Source organism: Phalacrocorax aristotelis, chromosome 6, assembly GCF_949628215.1.
Source record: "Phalacrocorax aristotelis chromosome 6, bGulAri2.1, whole genome shotgun sequence".
In the NCBI taxonomy this organism is placed as follows: Eukaryota; Metazoa; Chordata; class Aves; order Suliformes; family Phalacrocoracidae; genus Phalacrocorax; species Phalacrocorax aristotelis.
The window spans coordinates 49,535,626-49,558,459 of record NC_134281.1 but is presented as its reverse complement, the minus strand read 5'-3'; the positions used below and the strand labels follow the sequence as shown (position 1 = coordinate 49,558,459).

Here is a 22,834-nt window from a genome sequence, read left to right as displayed (position 1 = left end):
GCGGGGAGATGGTTTTCCCTCCTCCCCACCCTGCTCATGTCCCGCGCCCCGGTCCTGCAAAATGCTTCCCATTCTCCTAAAAAATGAGCTTTTTCTTCCCCTTTTCTTTTTCCACATCGCACCCACAGGAGGCTTTCTCCCTGCCCTGCTTCTCAGACAAAAACCCTAGAGGTGTGGAAGCAAAAATATTTTTCTCCCTAAAAAACCCAATAGAGCTTCTAGTGAAGTGCCCCAGCCCTGCACCTGCATCCCGCTTGGCAGTATCGCACCAGGGTATTGGGGAAGTAGGGGGGGCTCGCATGCAAGAAGGGCCTTACAGAGCTGTAATTAGTGCAAAACAAGGTTGGAGCCAGTAGCCCATCCCTGCTGTGCCTGGCTAGCATGGCTCACCTGGCAGCATCACCCCCACAGCCCCCTTCCCCACTGGGGACACGGGGAGGGACATGGCTCTGGGACTTACCCGCCAGAAGAGCCTGCTTCAGCTCAGCATCCCCCAGAGCCCCCGGGGCAGATCTGTAGAGCACCTCGTTGTCAAGACCTGGGGAGCAGCCAGGAGAGAGGGATCAGTCCTGAGCCCCACATCCCCCCCTCAACGCAATGGAAGCGGGCAGGGACTGAGACCACCAAGCTCCCCCGCCCTGCCCACAGTGTGTGTGTACCGGGGTGCACGGGGAGAGGTTTGGCTCTAGCAATGCTCTTGGGGCACCTCTGAACACAGGCAGAGCAGGTGTCTGCGTGCGTGCACCCACGTATGCCCTGCAGATGGACACCACGGCTGCCCGTACCTTGTTTTTCCAGCGCCTCGATGAGCCTGGCCACGGTTGGCAATGCCTGCTCAGGAAGGGTGGGGTGCTCAGTGAGCTCTGCCTGCCCAGGGAGCCCTGTGAAGGAAAGATGGGGAGAAGGGGCTTGGCAATTCATGCCTGCAGGAATTCCAGCCTCTTTCCTCAGCTGCCCCAAGACAGGATCAAGCTGCTGCTTTGGCACAGCCACAACCAACACTTCGGCTCACGCATGTCCAATTTTGGAGAACTTCTCCCTTATTTTATCCTCTTTTTGCAGTAAGAGTCACTGTCAGGGGCTCAGCTGCTTGCTGAGATGTGAAGACCTGCTCAGGCTCGCACCCTTCCCATGGGGAGCACCCTGCACTGAGCATGGAGCTGCTTCGCACTCAAAACCCTTCCCCACCTCTCCTCCCATGGCGCTGAGACTGCTCCCTCTCATCACCCATAGCCCTTAGCAGCACCAGGCAGAAGCCAGGGGGCCAGATCCATACTCAGCATGGACATGGCTCCTTGCAGCATCTGCCTACTTGGATTCTCTGTTGTCTACAACAGGGTTGAGCACAAGCTTCCACCCCCCTGGCTGATGCAGACTTCCACCAGTCTTTGAGGAGCCTTCCAGCCAAGCATGGGCCAGGAATCCCACAGCACAAATCCCCAGGTGCTGCTGGCTCCTGGGTTTTATAACAAGGACAAATCACCCCAGACTCTGGCAGGGATGGGAGCAGCTCTCCTTAACACAGGGCACATTCCATCCATCCATCCTTCCCTTCTTATCACCCAGGCTGATAAACCCCTCCACCTGTGTGGGTTATATCTGACAGAGACCCTGACAGTGTTGGGATCTCCCCCCACACTCTCTCTTTAGTGGCCTTGAACCCGCCCCAGAAGGCAGTGGGCAGGCAGGAGCAGGGGACAGTCAGGGGCTGCCACCGGGTGCAGCACATCAGAGCTGTGTGCGACTGCTGGGGTGCAGATGGCATCTAGAAAGGCTGACGTGTCAAGAGCTCTTCTGCCTGTTTTATGTGGTGAGAGGATCTGTTCTGGTAGAAATATCTTTTAAAAAATTATAGCAAATTAAATAAAGCCTGAGTATGAGTTTTCCCTGCAGTGAGGCGTGCTCCAGCCCAGCCAGCTCCAGCATTAGGTTCATTCTGTCTTTGGTTTTTGCTGCCTGGCAGAAGGCAGGGAGCTCCTGTATGAAGCCAATAAACCCATAATAGTTTTAAGGAATTAAAAAGACAAAAAAGGGGGTGGGATGCGTGGCTGTGGACAGGGCCATGCTTCCTTTGACCTTTTGCAAAAACACAGCTTGGCTGCGATGGGTGGATCTGGGCTCTCATCTTTGCCACGGTGATGCCCTGGTGCTCCCTGGAGTGCAGGGAGGGATACAAACCTCCTGCTTGTAGGTAGCTGATCTGGTCCCCAGGCACAGCTGCGACCCCTGAGCGTGGCAACAGGGTCTCCTCCACTGCCCGATGGAGATGTGCAGGCACGTTGGGTGGGAACGGGGAAGATTTCAGGGTTTAAAGCAAAGCAGGTGATTGGAAGCCCATGGAAAATGTCCCCACCACACCGGTGGTTTTTTAAGTAGGATTTTGGCCTCCAAGGTGATGACTTGGGGAAAGGTGGCAATGGCAAAAAATAACTGTTTCTTCTTGCTGGAAACAGCAGGAATAGCCCCAGGTTCAGGTTGGAGCTTTAGCCCATCGTCTCCCCTCAGGGTGCCAGGCTGGACCCCAGCATCCTTATGCACCACTTGGCTCCAACCCCAGGTGAAGCAGAGGTGATGCCTTGCAGCAGTGGTGCCACCCAGGACAACCAGGCAGGGGCAAAACAGCCTCTGAGCTCCTGGGAAGTCCCCTGGGGACTCAGATCCACTGCAAAAGCACTTTTAGGATATTATTTAATTGAAAAAAAAAAAAAAAAAAGTTCCTGCCTGCAGAACCAGCCCTGTCTCTGGGACATGGCTGGGAAACTCAGTGCCTCTCTCCCATTCAGGGCTACCCCCAGGGCTTCACCCTGCTCGGGGTCCCCAGCCAGCACTGGGGCTCAGTGGGCACTGAGGGCACGCAGGGTGGTATGCCACCATCGCAGAAAAATAAGCATTAGGGGCAGCTAAAACAAATGTCCCTCAAAACCTCCATCTGGGAATGGAAACAGTAAAGGGAAGGAAAAAAGTCCCTTCTCTTCCAAGAGCACATTTGAGAATTTTTTTGTAAGGGAAATCCCACCAGTCAGAGGGTTTGGGTTTAAACCAACATAAAATGGTACACACTGCTCTGATGCTGCAGAAAGACGTGGTTGTGGGCCACGAGTGTCCCCTGCCAAGGTGCCCACGCACCCTGGTATCGCCTCAGGAAAGGTGCACCACAGAGGTGGCACAGCACTGGGGTGGCAGCACCCAATGTCTCCCTGGACAATGGGGCTGGACACAAGGCCGTGGTCAGAACATGTCCTGCAGATGGCAGCACTCTCCTCAATCTACCCCCAAAACCTGGTTTTACTGGGTTTTCCCCTATAAAAAAAAATCAATCTCATTTTTACATTTTTTTTTAATTTTAAGTTGTTATCCTCTCACCCAAGTGCACACAGGGCTGGGGCTCCTGCGGTAAGACCTTCCATACCGGCCAGCCTCTCCAGCCAGGCTGAGCTTGCTGCTGGGGACCTGCCTGGGTCTGTGGGGCATTGCCATGTCCCTGGCTCCTGTAGGCAGGGGTCCCCTGGGCACATCTCCCAGCCCCTTGGAGAGGAGCCCATACCACCCCCTGTGTGGGGTGGGTGCAAGGCAACACTGATGGGCAGCAGGGGCAGAAGCAAGAGGGTGGCTCCATGTTCTCCCATCTCTAAAAATCCTGGTGAATGGGGCTGGAAAGCCCTTGGGTCTGCTTCTGTCTGACCTGACTTGTCCACACTACAGCACTGAGTTTGCTAGGGGTCTACCTGCTAAACATCCAGAGGCAGAGGGCTCCTTGTGTGCCAGTGAGCTTGCCTGGAAAGGGGGCTCACCCCCCAGAAGTGGCCTCCTCCCCCCTGTGAAGGCAGCCCATAACTGCTCGCCAACCTGGGACTGCATCTGCCTCTGTGCACTTGGGGCATTGGTCAGGGAGGAGCACTCCTGTTTCGATAGGGGGAGACAGAGGGGGTTCCCAGCATCCCTGCCTCCCCGTTTGGGGGGGCTGAGCAGCAAGATCTGCATGGCAAACCCCATATGTGGTGGTGGATGGTGTCGGGGAGAGGAGTTGCCCCATGCCAGCTGAGTCCTGCTGTGCTTAGCCCAGGGGCCAGGTGGTCCCCACCCTCTTAAATCACAGTGGCAAGGGACCTTGAGCCATACCTTGGAGGGCGATGAACTCATTGTCAGCAGGTGCCCCTCTAAACCTGGGGCCAATATACCCCCCCATGCCCAGCCATCTTACAGGGGACACCCACCCATGGGCTCCCACCTTCCTACTCCTCCAGCACTCACCCCAGGATGCAGGGGTCCCAGCGGGTGGTGGGGGCAAGGGCCGTGGCCTGGCCTTGACGGTGATGGCAGCAATGCGCGCAGGGCCCAGGTACTCCACATAGGTGCCGGGGAAGTCACCGCGCTCCTTGGTGCGCTCGTTGATGCCATGGAGCCAACCCTGGGGGCTGCGCTCATCCCCGTCCTTGTAGTCGGGGCTGCTGAGGAGCCCGGCCCTGCTGACCGTCAGCACGTCCCCGGGGCACAGCGCCAGGTCCTCCTCCCGGTCCTTCTGGTACTCGTAGAGAGCTCGGTACTGCAGCCCATCCGAGGACGCCATGGTGGTGGCGTGGTGCAGGTCACGCTGCCTGAATCCGGCTGGGCATCGGGGGCCCGGGGTGCCCACACAGGGCAAGTACGGCCAGGCTGGGGCAACGCGGTGGGGATGGGAGTTCTCCCTTCTCTGCACACGCAGAATAAAAATCTCAGTGTTGGAAAGCAGCTCCTGACCCCTCCAGCTCCAAAATCACTGCGGAACCACGCTGGTACCCAGGGTTCGGCCGAGTTGGCTCAGGCGTGGGTAGGGAGCCTTTTCATCACTGGGGCAAATGGAGGGGAGCAAATGAGGCTAATTGGGGTTCTGGGTACAAACATGCCGTCATCTTCTCAGCCTGGTCTCATCCACACGGTGCTGGGGACCTCCCTCTCTCTGCCAGCGAGAAAGGCAGCACGTTGGCAACCAAACTGCTGTCTCGACCCCAACCCCACCGCCCCGTCCCCCATCCCAGGCACCCGATACCGGGGAGAGCCCAGTGGCTTGCTCAGCTCCGGCTTCCCGGGGAGCTCCTGCCAGCAGGGCTCAGCTACCGCATGCAAGGAAAGTACCAGCATGAGTCTGGAAAGTAGGGCAAGAGATCACACCACGGGCTTTTAAAATAGACATATGTGCTGAGAAACCCCCTGCTGCACACAGCTCCCCTCCAGCAGCTCCCGCCCAGCATCGCTACATGGAGCCAGTGGATGAAGATGTAATATTTTTGGGTCGCTTTGGGTGGTTTTTTTTTCTTTCTTTTTTTTTTTTTTCTTTTTGGGTGGTGGGCTACATTTAAAAATATTCCTCCGAGAGAGACAGCTGCCGGAGGGAAAGGCTGTGCTGCTGCCGACCCGCTGCCCCCCCCTCCGGCTTCCCACAGGACCCCGCGGAGGAGGGATGGAGGGGTGGATGGAGGGTTGGATGGATGATGAGCAGCAGCAGCGGGGCCGTCCGTCCGTCCGTCCATCCACCCGCCGCCCAGAGCCCCCCCGCCCCCGCTAGCCTTACCGGGCGCGGCGGCTCCCCCGGCGGGAGCGGGAAACGGGAGCGGAGCGGAGCCCGCCCGGCTGCCCCGGCCCCGCCGAGCTGCGCTCCGGCGGTGATGTCAGCGTCCCTCCTCCTCCTCCCCGGTAGCCGGGGAGGGGGGGAACTGTCGGAGTAGGTGGATGATTTCATCCCCACATGCAGCATCTCTGCTCCCAAATTGCCTCCTCTGTGTGATGGAGACCCCCCCATCCATGGGTCTCATCCATTCTTAGGGATTGCTAAACGACAGGGGAGGACCGGCACCCCACGGGCTCCCCCCGTACCAGCCAGCTCTCTCTGCCCTGACACTCAGCCCCCCACAGAGGACTTCATCCTTTAGCTGGGATCAAAAACACGCACAGGACAGGCAGGAGCTGCCATGGAGAATCCCAGCCTAGGGACACTCCAGTTCCTCACTCTCCTCCTGACCATTTGCCCAGAAATGTTCCCCAGACCCAGGATAAGGGCTGGGCACCTCATAAAACAGTGGAGGGCGATGCTGCAAGAGCTCCTGCATGCAGCAAGGCTTCTTGAAAATTACAAGGCAACAGTTAAAATATAACAGGGTGGAAAACTTGGAGGGAGCTGGTAGGGCTCATAGAGAAATGGCCAAGCTCCGCCACAATGGGCACATGCGTGTCACCAGCCCGTGGTAACAGCAGTGCCGTCGCATGCAACAAGAGCATCAGTTCGCAGCTCACTTCCAGCTGGGGGACACCCACGCTGGGGGTGCCTCTACTTTGAGGGGGTTTGTGCCTCAGTGAGTCTCAGCAGAGCCAGTTACACTGGGGTATGGACAAGCTGTCCCAATATTTGTTTGTGAGGCACGGTGAGGTTGATGTGATGTTCCCAGAGGTGCAGAGGCTTGGGTGAGGTCTTTTTTTGTTGTTGTTGTTTTCTTGTTTTTTGTTTTTTTTTTCCCCAAATCCTGTCTTCTCACGTTGACTTCTCCAAACTGACTGTTGCTCCTTGTCTTTGCCGCAGGTGAGGCATCCTAAAAATAGATGGTACCTAAAACCACGGGCTCTGGGAAATGCACTCTGGCTGAATCCAGGCCAGTGCTAGAGCAGTGCAGGGACAGCATGAGGTCCAAGGGAGCACCCCAGGTCCTGGGAAAGGGCTGGGGAAACTGAGGCACGGAGGCTAGCAGAGTAATGCTGGAGATGTATGGCCCTTCTTACCCATAATTTCAGCAAACTCTCCCCTCCTTTCCCCGCAGCATGTGGTAAGACCATGCAGGGCAGCAGCATCCAAGGGGATTTCACTCCATCTGCATTTCCCCCCAGCTGCTGATCTTTCAGGTCTAAAAGGGCTTTTTCTCTTCTGCACCCTGCTCCTGCTGGCACTGTGCTGCTGCCACAGCTGCTGGGACAGAGCTGGACTCGCTCCTGGCTGCAAACAGCCGGACACTGCCCTCCCCTCATGTCATGCTTCCCTGCCTGGGGCTGCCCCAGTTGTGTCCCCTGTGCCCCATTGGGGATGAAGCATTTTTGCTGAGTGCCTAAAGCCCTGCTTGGTCTCCCCAGCCTGTCCCAAGGGGTCTGTCAAGCCAAACAGGGCTGGGCACGGTGCCATTGCTCTAGGGGCTTCCTGGGGAAAGACAAGGTAATGTTTTCCTCCTCAGAGAGGATTAAAGCTGGAGAGGCCAGTGGGTACATCACAATCTGATATTACCACCCATCCTATTGTAAGATCAACCCTACATACAGGCCAGGAGTTACCACAGTCCCATGGCTCTGGGGCACAGGAACACCCTGGAATGACATCACCATCTCCCCCTTCCCAAACTGTTGAGTGGGATCCCCTACACCCAGCAGTACACATCTTCCCATCCTGATGTGCCTCAGGGCCCCCAAACCCCAAAGCACCATCTCCTGCTGGAGCTTAGTCCCTTTGCCCCCCTCCCCACTGGATGAGGCTGAGCATCACCCCAGCCCTCCCCAGCATGGCCAGCTTCTGTCCCAGGGCCGCCTCCTCATTGCTTGCCTCCAGACATCCCCCAAAGCACCCCTTACCCCCCACTCCAGCTGCACTGCAGCAGAATCATTCCCAAAACTCCACCTCCCTGGGCTGCCCCTCACCCTGTGTCACTGCTATGCTGTTAATTTAAACTCCTACCTCATTCCAGCCCAGAGGCACATCCCCCAGGGTGGGCAGAGACCCCTCATGGAACACCCTATGGTGAAGTAAGAGGTGGTTCAGGCCTTCACTGCTGTTTATTGAGTAAGCAGAGGAGCTGCCTGTCAGGCCCTGAGTAGCTACAGATCCTTCCTCATTTGCTTAATGAGCAGCACTCATTGCAATGAGAGCTTTGCCTTTGACTTGACTGGCCTTGCTTTTCCGTGGGGTGCGCAGATGGAGGCATCCTTGCACTTTGCACCCCACATTCCCCCTCGAGCCCCCCTTTGCTCACCATCTGTACATGGGTCTATGGGGGGGAGAGCAACTTGCCTCCTTGCTGGGGTCCCCATGCTCCGTTTGCAAGCCCTTTTCCTTTCCTGGCTGGAGGGACAACTCTCATTCAAAATGTCTCCAGGGGATATTCAGAGGCACCTGCCTTGGCTGCCTGTCCCAGCCTTCCCAAAGTGACAGAGGCAGCCCCACTGCTCCCCTCTTTGCTTCAGGATCTGCCCAGCACCATCCCCAAGATGTGCTGGCTGTTCTTGCCCCATGCTTCCCAGCAGCGGCCAAGGGAAGTTAGCCACACGACTGTGAACAAATAGAGCATAAATAGAGTTGTTAATGTGCCTGGCTGGAGTAAGTGAGGCTGCAAACCAGCCCTTCCCAGCTGGAGAAATCGGAGAGAAAAGATGTTTGATTTCTGCTGATGTTTCAGAGTTGGCTTTTTTGGTTTCATCTGTTTCCCCCCTTCAGAGGGGGCCATGCTTTGCTTTCTCTTCTCTTTAGGAACAGGAAAACTCCCTCTCTCTTGGTTTTCTCCCAGGGTGCCCAGGAGTGAGCTCTGGCTTCAGTGGGTTTGTTTTAGGAAGAGCCAAGTGCTTCTTCAAACAACCTCCCAGTGCAGCACCCACAGGCAGCTGGGAGCTGCTCGCTCCTACAGCCACACTCTGCCACCGCTGCCGAGCTGCCCAGCTGGTCAGGGGATACCCCTGACTTGGGGAGGAAGATGCTGTTAAAAACCTGAGGAACACAAGCAAAGGCTTGGGGCATGGCCCTGGGCTGGCACTGGTGCTCTTTCCTGTGCCTCTCTGCAGGATTGAAGCTTCACAGCATGGCAGGAGCCAGGAGCTGCCAGAGCAAGTGCCAGAGGAGAGGCTGCTGTGTGGGGCATCCTGGCATGGCACTGGGGACTGATGGCCCCTCAGCACTGGCACTGAGCCCCTAGCTGGGGCAGGTCTCGCACCCCAACCTGTGGCAGGAGAAAACTCCATCAACTAGGCAGCCCCAGACATCCTCGCTGGTAAGACAACAGCAAGAAGGTGGTGAAGTCTTCTCAGCACAGATCTCGCCTGCAGCAGCCCCCAGAGCACCAGCACTCAGGACACGATCCCATGCTGCAGCCCTCTGCATCCTCGAACCCCCCCCAGCTCGGCTTTACAGCAGCTGGCACCCCTACACAGCCCCTGTTAATTAATTCAGGAGGGATTTACCAGCCTGGACACATGCGAGAAACAAGAAAATCTTATCTGGAGGGGTGCTGACAGGTGGCCAGTGGCAGGGCAGGCATGGGGAACTTGCTGTGAGGGGTAAATGCATGGGAAGGAGCTCAGCCCAATACAGGGGCAGGGAGATGTCATTGAGCCCCTCTTTAACTGTGTTATTAACACGCAGCTAGAAACAGCATCATGATTAAAATCAGTTACATAAGGCACAGGGTCAGATCCTTACCCTGAGAGCCTCACACCATGGGATGCACAGCTGGGTCATGGTTGCAGCCCCCATTTAGCATCCCTGTATTTAGACCCCGGGCCCCACATGGCACAGATCATGGCACCAGATGGGGCAGCTCCCATTTTTTGGACTCAAGTTATGGTTTTGCACATAGCCATGGAAATGGGGAGTATTCCCCCAAAGTGGGAGCTGCAGCCATGGGGAAATTGGTGTGTTCCCACTGCCCAGTCCCTCTCAGGGAGGGGGAATTGGTGATTTCCCCAGTTCTCTGGCCAAAATGCTTTGAGTCCTTTCAAAGCTGAGAATGGAAATATTTCATTTTCAAGACGTCAAAAACTTTTGGCTCCTGTAGATTTTTATTTCTCCCCAGCAGAAGGTGGGAAGTGATGAATTCAGCACAAATTTGCAACGTTCAGTAACTTCCATCTGCAAACCCAAAGCCAGGTTCATCTCTGCCACATCGCAGTGTGTCCATCCATCCACCACTCTCCAGGTGACTGGACACCAGACAGACAGCTGAGCAGATGCTGCCAGCCCAAAGCACAAAAGTGAAAGCCATATGCAAGGGGGTCACCTGGCTGGGGCTACCCCGAAATTCCATCAATCCCAGGCTGGTCTGGTCTTCATGGCTGGCCCTGCTCAGGCCTTGTTACCTGGTGCTTTACCAGGAGGGAAACTGAGGCACGGGGGGGATGCCCCTGTGCCCAGCTGACTCCCTATGGGTGGCATTAAGCTGAGCACACCCAGCTCAGCACCCACCTCGCCTCCTCACTAGCAGATCTGGGCTTATTAGCAATTGCTAATTCATGCAGGGGGCTGAGCAGGCTCCAGCAAGCCCCTGGTGCCCCGTTGGGTGCAAGATGCTAGTTTAGGTTCCCCCCACCTATTCCCAAGCAGATGCTGCTTTAGTATCGTGGGCTAATTTGCCTGTACAGAGGAATGGATGGCTGTTCTGAAATGCTTCCTCCAAGCTCCCTGCTGCTGTCTGCACTGTCTCGGTCTCTACCCAGGGGAGACCATGCTTGCAGTGAGCCTGGCCGTTCACTGGAAGATGCCAAGGCTGAGGATCATCATCAGGGTGGGAATTCAGCACCTGAACGCTCAAAATGTGAATACGAGCTAGAAGAGGCATGAGGGTGGGAGCAGAGCTTGCAGCTTTTCCTTGAAGAAAAGCCCAGGAGGGGTGCTCCATGCAGACACCATGGCCAGATCCTGACACCAGACATGTGCCTGGCTCCCACGATCGCCCGGTGCGTGGGCTGCAGCTGGGCCGGGGACAGAGGACCTCAGTGGTTACCGCTTATGGCCACTTTCCTGGGCTCAGCCTCCCAGGGCCAGGTCACCGGGGAGGAGATGTGCTACCTGTGCCCCAGTGAGAGGCATCCCCGCGCTCCAGGGAAGGGGATGCTCGGGGTCCAGCCAGGCTGTGTGTAGGGACGGGGACAGCAGGGAGGTGTGGGACCCTGCCGGGCAGGAGGGACATGGGAATGTCACTGGGCTTGTCCTGCTGTGGTCAGGCCAGGCCTTCCTGGAAAGCCAGAAAATCCAGCCCTGCCTCCCTAATGGGGCTCAGATGGGTGATGCTGGGGAGCAGCCAAACCCCAGGCTGCTAGGTGCTGGGGAGGCGAGTGGAGCAGCCTGTGGCTCATCCTTTGATTTTCCCTGTGGCTGGGAACAATTGGGAATGAGAGCAAGTGTTTACATATTTGCCAAAAATTATTTTCAAAGTGAGGGGATTGCGTGCAGCTAATAAGGTCAGGCCGGGATGGGGCATCTCTTGGGAGAGAAGCAATGTGATGGGGGTCATCATTTGCATTTTTGGATCAGCAGTTCCCCTTCAAGAGAGGGATGAAGGTTCAGCCCCTCACTCTGAGCAGCTTTGTGGCTGGACACACCACTGGACAGGCAGCTGCTGCAGGGAAGGGCTGGGGCTGCAGGTAGTGAGGGGGAAAGGCTTAAAGCCCCTGGCACTAGCACAGAGTGCATTAATACCCAGGGTGCCTGGGGGGTTTGAAGGCTTCCCCCAAATGCCACTGGGCTTTGGCTGGAGCCCAAAGAAGCTGACTTCATCCTGCTGAAATGTATCATTATGTCCAGGTAGGGAATTTGCTGTGGGGTTTCGGGGGAGCTGGGCGTGGGGTGGAGCATGCTGAGCTGCTGCTGCCTGCTGTTGCAGGATGCCTACCCAGCCTCTCGCATTATTTGGCCTTGGTTTGATGGCAAGATGAAGGGACACACAGTGGGTGCTACGGAGGGGACCAACCCTGAGACCCTGTCCCAAAGCCATGCTGGATGGGTGAGGACCACCCCATGGTCAGGCCTGGGCACACAGCATCCCCCCATGCTCTCTTTGGCTCCCTGATGCAGCCCCACTCCCGGGGAACCAGCCCTGCTTCAAAGTGTCTTTCCAAAGAAAATCACTATTGGCAGCCCTTAAGCAATGGCAGGTCTCTGCTGACCTGCTCCAGCGCTGGCATCTGTTTTGGCCGTCACTGTCCTCTCCTGCTGTGTCCCCACCAGCAAAAATCTGCCTCCCTGTGCAACAGTTAGGGACGGCTCATAAATATTTGGCTTTTCCTTTGCACACTGCCTTGCATGGTCATTCCTGTTGCCTCCTCTTCCATTCTGTTTTGGCCTGGGAGGCTGGAGATTTGGGATTTGGAGAAATCCCTGCCCGAGTGGTCCCGAGCAGCGGGGCCAGCAGCGCACCCGCAGCATCAGCCCAGGAAGATGGGGTGACTTGGCCACAGGCATGCCAGGCATGGGTGGCAGAGGCAGGGCAGGCTCTGACCTGTGGGGCTGATGAGGCTGGAAAATCCCGAGAGCTGTGCCCAGCACCTGCTGAGGAGGACAGCGGGGTGTTACACCATGAGGTGAAGCCCGCCCTGGGACAGATACCCTTGCCCTCCAAAGACCCCATGCCAGGGTTCCCAGCCTCCTCCTCCATGGGGCTCTGTCGGTGGAGACTCAGCGGGGACACGGGTGTGGGCCCCGCGAAGGCTGTCAGCTCACAGCAGCAGCAGGTCGGGGACATCATGTCTCCCATCCCACGCCAAGAGGCCGCGGCGATGGGCGCGGGCAGCAGCCGGCCGGGCTACCCGGGTTCCCCGGGGCGGGTGGCTTCGGCGGCAGAGGGCAGCAAGCCACCAGGCACCCAGGGACCCGAGTGGCTTCGCCAACCCCCCAGGGGGTGGCCCCGGCGGCGGGGGCGGCCCCGGGTCCGCATCCGCTTAAAGGGCGGTGGCGGCGGGGCGGGAGCGGCAGTGAGGTCGGGGCGGGCTGGGTCGGGGCTCTGGGACCTGCTCTACACTCAGGTAGGCTGGGCTCGGCGTTTCGGGGAGTGGACACCGTGGGTGCACCCCCTCTGCCCGTGGGGACCCCCCAGATTCCCTTGGAGAGGGACTAAGATCTGCTTACAGCACGGCAGTGGCTGTGCCGGCGTGGGGGCTCCCCCTGATAACCTCTCTCTGCTCTCCTCAGCGCAAAGATGGGGTGCTTCACCTTTATCAAGGTCATGATGATCCTCTTCAACCTGGCCATATTTGTAAGTGCACCCCAGCTGCTGCCTCTGCCCCGGGGGCCTGAGCCCGGCAGCCCACAAGGCTGCCCCAGGAAACAGGGATGAAAAGCGGGGGTCTGCAGGAGAAGCTCAGGGTCTGTACCCTGAGCCGGGCATGGGGTGGGCAAAGCCTGCCCGTGTGGGCTCTCCTGCCCCTCCATGTCCCTTCCGTGGGGGATGCAGGGGGTGATGTTGGGTGTTGGTGGGACTTGTGCTCCTGGGGCCCCAGTGGGTTGCGAGATCTGGTCTCTGGCCTCAGGCTGAGGATGTAACCTTGTAGGGGTCTCTCGCTCTCCAGCTCTGGCTGAAGCCAAGGGGACCATGTTGGGCTCTGGGGACGGTGGCTGTTGCATCAGCCACCCACGTCCCTTCCCGTGCTGAAGCTCTGGCAGAGTGTGCTGGGTGCCCCAGAACATGGGGGTTTGCTGGGTCCCTGCCTGGGCTGCTCCATCTCTGCAGGAGAGCAGCCTATGTGCGTGACAGTGACCGGCAGTGTTGGGGGTCTCGGGTGCTGGGGGTCTCCAAGAGCACACACAGCCTCTGGTCCCATTCAGGGCAAAGGGTAGTGGAGCTCCTGAGAGCTACTCTGGCTCTACAGAAGCAATGGAGCCCCCTGGAAGGGGGTGCAGTGGGATATGGACTTAGGAAGGGGAGGTGCAAAGTCCCCAGGCTTGCCCTGATGAAGCAGTCCTTCCTTAAAGCTCCTGCTGGGACTTGGGGCTGGTGGGGAAGGTTGAGTGGGTGGAGGTCAGGGCTGGGACAGGCTGGAGGCAACCCCGGGCTGCCCTTGCTGGGAGCATGTGAGTGTCTGGAGCCAGGCGCTGTTCAGCCGCTCCCCCGGGTGAGTGGGAAGCTTCCCTGGCCAGAGGAACTCGTCATGGTGGCCAGCAGCTGAGCCAGCTGCATGTTGCCCCTCTGGGGCCAGGGGGCAGCCCATGGGACTGCTGGCTCAGCTGCCTTGCATGAGGGTTAATTTCCTGCTGCTGGCACCAAAACCCCTTGGGCTGGGGAAGGGGGCAGCTGCAACGCTGCAGCCAGGGATGTGCTGGTGGTGGGGTGTGTTTTGGGGTAGTGAACCATCTGGCTGCCCCATGCCTGTGGTGGCAATGCCCTGAGCTGCCCTCAGTGGCCATGAAATCTTGCTTTGGCATAGTGAAAACTTGTAGAGGGGAGAAATACCCATGCTGGCACCTTCCCCAAAGCCCAGATCTCTGCTTGCCTGGGAGCTGACGTTGTCTCTCTCCACCCAGCTCGGTGGCGGGACCCTCCTGGGAGTTGGCATCTGGGTCACAGTAGATGGAGATTCATTCCTGGATATATTTGGGACGCTCTCCTCTAGCGTCCTGCAGGTTACAAATGTGAGCTACTTCCTCATCGTCATTGGTGCCATCCTGCTGGTGATTGGCTTCCTTGGGTGCTACGGTGCCCAGAAGGACAGCAAGTGTCTCCTGATGATGGTATGGACCTGACTTACCTCCTTATCAAGCCTCATTTGAGCTGGGTCTCTGGTGGGAGAGGTCTGAGGGATAGATTTCTCTGTGAAGATGTCTTCCTTGGGTGTTCCATTGTGGTGGAAGGCTGGGTGGACCTTGGAAAGTCAGTGCTAGAACCAGAGTCTGCCCTGAGCAAGGGTGAAAGAAAGCAGAAGCTGGTGCTGAGCATGTCCAGAGAGGCCAGCACCATGCAGATGGAGGGCTGCAGGACCCCAAGGTTGTGCTGCTTCTGCCCTGGAGCAGAGCTGAAGGCAGTGGGAAAGGGCTTGAGCCCTGAGGGAGGGTACTGCTGGTGCTCGGGAAGCAGATGAGTCCTGGGAGCCCTTTGGACTCTGGCTGTTGCTTTGACCTCCCTCCTCTTGCTGTATCCTAGTTCTTCTCAGTGGTGCTGATCATCTTCATTGCTGAAGTTGCTGCTGCCGTGGTGGCTCTGGTCTACACAGGTCTTGTAAGTGGCATATTTAAGTCTCGGTGGGATAACCTAGGGCCTGTCCTGACCCTTGGGAAAACAGGAGATACTGGGGCTGGCAGTGCTGCCCGTGGATAGGAAGCTGAGAGGTGGGCACTGCTGCAGGAGGAAAAGGTGCTGGTCCCTGCTGGCACCAGCTGTGTGGGCAGGCTGGGGCACCTGGCTGGGGTGATGATGATAGGAACAGGGATTCCCATTGCCCTAAATAAATGAGGGTTATGGTAGAAGTTTTGCCTGCTTCTTTCTTTCAAATCCTTTAATCCAGTACCAGCCTAGGCTTGACACCTCTCCACCTCTGATGGAGCCACACAGGAGAGGAAGTCCCTATTTTTTCATGCTGAGCAAACTCAACCCCTTATTAGGCACCTGAGAAACCACCTGGGGAGAAAGGTCACTTTGCCTCATTAGGCACTGGAGAAGTCAACAGCAGGGCAAACGTCATTTCTGCCTCCCTCAGTTACGCTGCTTATCAGATGACTCACTGGTCGTAAGTGGCCTCGATTCCATAAAACACTGGTTAGTGGGGAAGGGGCCAAACTGTTCTTAGGCCAAAGGGACGCAGTGTGACATGCTCCTGGCCATGTTGGGTCTGGTTGGTTTTTTCTCCATGGGCTGAGATCAGTATGGGAGCTCTCGACTCTGTGGTGCTCCTCAGGCCCTCCTCTGATGGTGTTTCTCTGCCTCCTTTTCCAGGCAGAGACACTGCTCACAGCCGTGGTGACCCCTCTCCTGAAGGAGAAGTATGGGAAGGATGACAGTCTCACACAAATCTGGAATGTCACCATGAATGAGGTGCGTGGAGCCCTGGGGCCCCCTCCTGTGGGTCAGGATGCTCCCAGCACAGGCTTGGTGGCACACGCCTGGGTGGGCGAGCAGGATGGGAATGGGGTCACCATTGCAACCCTGGATGTGCTGAGCTGTCACTACCCCATCAGCTTCCCAGGTATCTGGGACCTACACACTTGGGATCTAGCAGTCCCATGGCAGGGGTGAGAGCTGTACATGCTGGAGTGTGGGGCAACATCCTGGTCCCAAGAAAGCCATTGAGCACCACCCCAGAGCTGTGTTGAGCTGGGAGACCCTCTCCATGGGGCAGCGGGGTCCAGACCCAGCAGGATGTTCTCCCCATCCCTTCTTCTCTCTTCCTCTTAGGTCCATTGCTGTGGCCTGAATAACTACACGGACTTCACTAACTCCCCCTGGTATAATATACATAACAGCTACCCGCCGCCCTGCTGTAACGGCCATCAGCCCTGCAATGACACACTTGCTGCAGAATTAAGTGTCACGGTATGGATGCGCCACTGGCTCTTGATTTCTGGCAGAGCCTGGTTTGGGGTGTGCCCTGGCACGGGGAGGGATGCCTGTCCGTAGCTCCATCCCCAGCTCCTGGACATGGTGGTCCCATGGGCTTTAAGTCCTGGGGGATGCTGACGTGGCTTTGGCTTGTCTGTGGTGGAGACAAGCAAAGCTGCTGCCATTGCTCTGGTCCTGAAGGGAGCTCTACAGCAGGTGGCATCCCTGGAGCTGAGCAAGAACTCTGGCACCACTTTGCTTTTTGGGGTGATTTCCCTGCCTCTTCCCCTCTTCTCCCCCCCAGTATTGCACTCTGGCCTACGAAGTGCTGAGATGAATCGCCCCCCCTGCAAAGCCCCCAGACCTTCTCCATGGCTGTGCAGCTCCAGGCTGGAGAACTGTGCCTCCCTTTCTGGGGTTGTTGTGCCCCAGTGGTTGGGGGATTGTCACCTCTTGCTCATCCTCACCTGTGTTGTTGCCTCCCACAGGGTTGTTTCTCTCAGATCTTGGAAGAAATCAGGACTAATGCAGGTGTGGTGGGTGGTGTAGCAGCCGGCATCGCTGCCTTGGAGGTGAGTGCCTGAGCATCCCTGTGCTGCCTCCTCCTCCTTGTACCTGGAGGTGAGCAGTGGGGCTGGGACTGGCCTGGGTGGCCAAGGGGCTGCAGGGAGTTGGTGCAGCCCCATGGACAATCATCTGCCCCAGGGTGACTACTGAGCCTTCTTCCCTGGGCACACCTGGCTCTTCCTCCTTGTGTGCACTGGGGATGGATGCTATGGGCTGTGACCCAAACCCGTGCTGGGGAGACACACTCAGGGGGGGCTGATTTACCTCTTGCTGCCCACAGGTTGCATCCATGGCAGTTTCCATGTACCTGTACTGTAAGCTGGATCAGAAATGACCCCACGAGGCAGGAGGATGATCTTCCCCCCCACCATGCCAGGGTGCACCTGTGGTGTGCTGTGCTCTTGTGGGGGACCCCATCACTCCCTGGGCCTGATGCTGTCCTGTGCACTGTGATTTATAGCTATGTTTTGATCTACTGAGCTGGGATCTGTAGAGTTTATGTGTATATTTTTGTACTGATATGGCACACTGAATCTGTACATAGAGATTTGGGTTTTGTGTTTTTTTTTTTTTGAAGGGGGCCAGCAGTGGGACAAGCTGCTTGGTCTGTTTGGCTGATGCCGGCAGGAGAGTGTCACAGGGGCCTATCAGGGCTGCTGATCCAGCAGCGGCACAGTGATATCTTGATTAAACCCTTGCAGGCATGTACTGTACCTCCCCCATGTGTCCTTACACACAGAGACAGTGTGGGGGCTGGCGCTGGGGCTGGCCCATGTCCCCCCTGAATCCCTCCATTGAACTGGGGCTGGTGCCCAGCTAAAGTGTTGTAGTGGTAACTACACCTTCACATAAGGATCTATCTACCCCTACACGTATTTTCTGCCAGCCCTGACCCTGTCACTGTGTTGTCCCCTAAAAGAGGTGTGCTGGCTGGTCTCTGTCCCTGCCCTGGCATGAAGACAGCCCTGTCGGTCCCTGGCCCTGCAGGGGCCTGGGCTGCCCTGTACCTCCTGTCATTTCATGGCTGAGCCTTTCTCCATGCTGTAAAGAAAAACAAATAAATTTTTCACCTTGGATACAAATTATTTTCTGGAGTCGATCTCAGTGCTGCCTTCAATAAATAGCCCCTGCCTGTGGTGGGCTGCCTTACCTCCTCCTGCCTGTCCTGCCATGAGCCCCATGCAGGCAGCGCAGCCTTGTCCGCAGCCTGCCTGCCCTCCCTCGGCTACACTTCCTCACCCACTCGGGAGCTTGCAAACAAGCAGCCCGGTGTTTGCATGACGGCGGGGGAGCGGCGGGCACTACCATTAGCCTTGCAAACATGCCCTGCCCTCTGCAACAGCTGTTGCTCGCTCAGCAGCGCTAGTTCACGGACTCAGCAACAGCTTGGCTTGAAAGGCAGGGCTGGCTCTGGCGGGGTTTGTACTGGTGTCCACGTCCCCGTCTGCCCCAGGAACCTGAAGCGGGGTGCTTGGGGTTGTGAGGAGGAGCAGGTTCTGCCAGCTCCATCTCCAAGCATCTCCGTGCCCCAGCATTGTCCCACACTGTCCATGTGATGCACCCGCAGTCCCTCTATGTGTGGGGATGGTGGGGGGCTCACAGGCAGGTTGGGGGTTTCCAGCTACCCCCTTTCCCCAGTATCTTTCTCTCCCTGCCTTTGGCACCACCCCATCTTGGGCATCCACTCACTGTGCCTCAGTTTCCCCATCTCAAAAGCAAGGCCAAGGCTGGTGTTTTTTTTGGAGAGTGGGTGTTGTTGAGACCTGCTTCACTCCAGAGGCTCCCCACCTCCCTGTTTGTGGGCAGAGCCTGAGGGCTGTGGGGCAGCAGTTCTGAAGGACAGGGCGGTTAGCAGCAGGGCAGGTGGCCAGTGTGCAAACAGCCTCCCTGTGCACCGTCTCACTCTGTGCCTGCCACGGCACCCCCTTATCAGCTCCTGCACTGGGTACAGGTCTGCACCGGCACACCACCATGGCCCCTTGAGATCCAGCATCTCCCTGGTGCCGTCCAGCACCCAGCACGCTGTCGGAAGCAGCCGGCTGGCAGTGGGATGGGCATGGGGACCCACTCCCCACCTCAGGTGACTCAGCCTCAGGGTTCTGGGTTCTGGCTCTTGCCCATGGTGAGGCATGGGGGGAAGTTGCCAGAAAATGGCCGTCCTCTCCCTGGGCGGGTGAAGGTCCTGGTTCCACCATAAACAGGTGACCTCATGAGTGATGTCAGGGCTTTTATTTCTCTTCTGCCTGGACCTTGGAGCTGCCCAAAGCCCTTCTTGGAGGTGTCAGGGCTGGGCACCACTGGGCGTACCTGGCCTGACCATGTCTCCCTCTGCTCCTCTTTTTGGTGGCTCCTGACAAACACCCTCTCCCCATCACCCCCATGGGGTGGAGCAGGCTCAGGAGTGATGCGTGGCTGGCTGGAAACTTCCAGCTTCTCACCTCTTCCCGGCCGTGGTGTTTCTCTGGGACAGGGCAGGTAGTTTCTGTGGTGTTGAGTTTTGGCAATAACACTGGCTTGGTTCCTCCCCTCCACCTGCTGGGGAAACTCGAAGGACCAGTTTCTCCTCTGCGATGCAATTCCTCCCCATTGCCCTTCCCTGCTTTCAGCACCCCTGGCACCCAAAGGGCAGCAGTGGGGCAGCAGGCAGTAAGCCAGGCTGGTGCAGCCTCCCCCATGCTCCCACTGTGCCCCGCCCTCCACTTCCCACTGCCCAAGCACTGCCAGAGCTTTTGGGGTCCACAGAGGAGACCCCATCCCACCTGGTCCTGCACCAGCCCCGGGACGCACCTAGCCCACCAACCCATGTGGGTACCACCAGGCATCTCAGCACCTTGTAACCCTTAGAGTTGCCTGATTCCCCCAGAATGGCACCCCAGGACGCCTGGCAAGACCCTAAAAGCTGACAGTTGTGCCATCACGGTGGGAGGCCAAAAAGTCCTGAGGGAGGGCACGTGGTAGCAAACAGAAACTTCCTTATTGCCCCAGCAGGAAGGCGTCCCTAGGCTTGAGGTGCCCGAGCAGCTGACACGATGGTATGTGTGCTGGGGTGGGGGTGGCTTCCTCTTTTCCACCCATGACGCAGGGTGGGGGAGAACAGGAGGGGGCTGCAGGCAAGTGTGCAGTGCCCTGCCGCTGCCAGAGCCCAGGCCACTGCTGTCTCCGGCCACGCACCCTCTGGTGTTCCCTTGTCCATGGGTTGTCCCCTGCTCCACTCCACTGTGGGCAATAACCCTCTGTTCAGCTGCTGTCCAGCCTGGCCAGCCGGCGTGGGCAGAAACCCTCTGGGATGGGCAGAGCCGGGGGGGGGACAAAGGGAAGGGTGGCTGAGCCTGGGGCCAGACTTTGCTTTTCTCATGGGTCAGGTTTGCCCCTCTCCTGGCTGGGGAGGCGATGAGGATGGTGGGAAGAGACCTGGTTGTGCGGTGGGGACACTGGGCAGCGGAGCCAGGTTCACCATCAGAACCAGGTTCACCGTCAGGGCCAGGCTCAGTACACGGGCAGTCTTTGGTCCCTGTGCTCCAGGGTTTCCTCTGTACAGGGAAATAGGGGTACACGCAGACCCCCGCCCACCCGGAGCCTTTGCCCCGTGTGACTGGGGACTGGCCTGATGTCACTGTATTTCCCCCTCCTGCAGCAGCCTTGGACCTTCTGCCTGTGGGAAACAGCCACTTTCAGCGCCCATGCAGGGAATTCCCCCCTGCTTGGGGAATGGGATGGCTCAAGGCTGAGATAGTTCCCCAGTGGCAATAAGGAAGGGGCTGGTGCATGGGCTTGAGGCTGGGCTGGGTGGGGTGTTTCCGGACACCCCCCAGCCTCCTGCCAGGTGGTGTGTTTAGCACCCACATGGGCACAGGGTGGGGCAAATGAGAGGCTGAAGCCCACGGCTGGTGGGGAAGGCAGGTACCTGAAGAGCTGCCTTTCATCCCAGCAGCCCCATGGTGTGCTGGCTCACAAGCTGCCCCGCCACGATGGGTGCTGCGCATGGGCCAAAGTCACAGGGGATTTGCAGGGCACGGTCACCACTGGCATCTCCTGGGTACAAAGGGCAAAACCCTGCGTCACAGAGGGGTGTGTGCTGGCAGGGAGTGCCCTCCCTCCTGGGAACTGAGGGGGGACAGGGTAGTCATGAGTAAGAGGAGGGATTGTAGCTCTTTGGGTTTATGCTGATAAAGGGGGTGAATCGGAAGCAAAAGCAAACTCATCTGTCATCAGCTGCCCAAGGAGTGCCCGCTGCAGGGGATTTCCCCCGCCTGCCATAACAGCCTGGCCAGGACATTGTGGTATCAGGGAGGGGAGGACATCCTTGAAGGGCATGGGCTGGCTTAGGGGAAGAAGTGGGGCAATGCACCCTTTCCCTGGCACAGCCTTCCTCCCTGGCTCCCCTTCTCCTCCTCCTCCTCTCTGCCCCAGATATAAACCATCCTGTGGGCCCACCGAGCCCCAGGGATGCTTTCTGGGCAGCTCCCTGCCCCTGTTATTTGTTGGGATATCAGAGGAGGCGATGGAAGGGCTATTCAAAAGGCAGCAGGCAGGAGCTGACATTGAATCTGGGGTGTTAATCATTAACGCTGCACCACGCAGGACACGGTATAATAACCATCACAGCAACAATCCTGGGTCCCTAGTTGAAGATTAATTTGCTGCTGGGCTTTGTTAGGTCTGGGCAGAGGAGGTGACAGCCCCATGCTGGGAGGCACAGCAGGGGATGGGGACAGGCTGGGCGCAATGGAGGGACCCCCAGCAGCCAAAAGTGAGGGGAGAAGCCAAGCAAAGCCCCTTCCTGGGAGTGGTTTGGGCACCTCAGCATTGCAGGGCTCTTTATAAAGCAGAGGGTGCTGAAAATTGGGGATCAGCTTCCTGGGGTGGGATGCAGGTGGCTTGGGAAGAGCATCACTCCCTCCCTCCCACACATCCTTCCTGTGCTGAGATTCCTCCATTCAAGAAGACCATGTCTGTTATCCTGGAGGATACTGGCTGGAGGGTGCTTCCCTCCATCTGTGGGGCACAGAGGGACCAATGTGCCATGGGAAGGGTCAGCCTGGACCTCGTTTCCCACATCCCAGACCATCATTGGAACACAGGGACTCCCCGCTCCCCCAGCACAGAGATCTCCACCAAACAAGTATAATGCATAAAAATAACCATTACCAGAAATTATACAAAGTCCCCCCCCCAAGCTCTGGAATGGTCAAGTTTCATGCCAAGGCTATTTTGCTTATGTTTAATTATCAGCCAGCTCTTAGGATACGAAGCAGCCCAGACAGGTTCTCCTTTGTATGGCTGCACGAAGCCAGGGAGACCGGGCTGCAGGGGGCCTGTGTGGGGCTGGGCGAGACCTGGGAACAAGCAACTCGGGCGGCACGTGCTAAAGGTGGTGCCGTGGAAGGCTGAGCCATGGGAGCTGGCAGGCTGGGCTTCCCAGGGACAGCAGGTGATGGGCCAGTTGCCTGGCCAGCTCCTGGACACCCAGGGATGCTCCAGCACCTCTGGACTGAGCTGGGAGGTGAGGACCCCAAGAAAAGGCAGGATGGGGAGAGACCCAGCTGCTCTGACAAGCTCCCTTTAGACAATGAACCTCCATATCACCATCACCCAGAGGGGATGAGCTGAAGCTCTCCATCAGCCTGGCACAGGCTCTCCCCTTTGAGGGTGTTAATCTGCTTTTAGCACCATCCCTTTGTTTCAGGAGGGGATGCTCCCCTAAATGCAGGAGTTTGCAAACACCAGTCCCTCGAGGTGGGCCTCAAACCTAAGTCCACATCTCCTTGTGAGGCTCTGCCCATGGGCATCAGTCCCAGCAGCCGGATCCTTCCCTTGCCCACAGTGCCCTGGCAGGGGCTCAGCACTGCAGGGCTTGGCCTCTATGGGAGGCGGATGAGGACGGGGTGGCTGCCAGGAGGTAAAAGCCTGCTCCAGCACCACCAACCAAAGCTCCTGGAGCTGGGGAAAAAGCCTCTGGCAAGGGGGTGCCCCACCAAAAGCTGTGCCTGGCCCCAGAGAGAGGGTGGGAGTCACGAGGGAAGAAGCCCAGC

The 22,834-nt window shown here is 57.8% G+C and overlaps 2 protein-coding genes across 3 annotated transcripts in view; one reads left to right on the top strand and one right to left on the bottom strand.

Annotated features, from left to right (window-relative positions):
* PIK3R3 (phosphoinositide-3-kinase regulatory subunit 3) overlaps positions 1-4,741 on the bottom strand; it is a 77,554-nt gene extending 72,813 nt beyond the window's left edge. The window contains exons 1-3 of the mRNA XM_075097751.1: positions 4,252-4,741; positions 786-881; positions 461-538 (exon numbers count right to left, since the gene is read on the bottom strand). Coding sequence (XP_074953852.1) covers positions 461-538; positions 786-881; positions 4,252-4,567 — 490 coding nt within the window. The 5' untranslated portion in view covers positions 4,568-4,741. The remainder of the gene's footprint in view (positions 1-460; positions 539-785; positions 882-4,251) is intronic.
* The window catches only part of TSPAN1 (tetraspanin 1), a 45,361-nt gene extending 27,474 nt beyond the window's left edge, over positions 1-17,887 (top strand). Inside the window, exons 1-8 of one of the 2 annotated variants that reach the window (XM_075097758.1) lie at positions 12,653-12,732; positions 12,899-12,962; positions 14,228-14,434; positions 14,844-14,918; positions 15,633-15,731; positions 16,092-16,229; positions 16,724-16,807; positions 17,083-17,887. In XM_075097758.1, the coding sequence (XP_074953859.1) occupies positions 12,906-12,962; positions 14,228-14,434; positions 14,844-14,918; positions 15,633-15,731; positions 16,092-16,229; positions 16,724-16,807; positions 17,083-17,136 (714 nt within the window). In that variant the 5' untranslated portion in view covers positions 12,653-12,732; positions 12,899-12,905 and the 3' untranslated portion in view covers positions 17,137-17,887. Of the gene's footprint in view, positions 1-12,652; positions 12,733-12,895; positions 12,963-14,227; positions 14,435-14,843; positions 14,919-15,632; positions 15,732-16,091; positions 16,230-16,723; positions 16,808-17,082 lie in introns of those variants that run through there. The other variant, XM_075097759.1, reaches the window with a different exon arrangement.
* Positions 17,888-22,834: the final 4,947 nt, after the last annotated feature.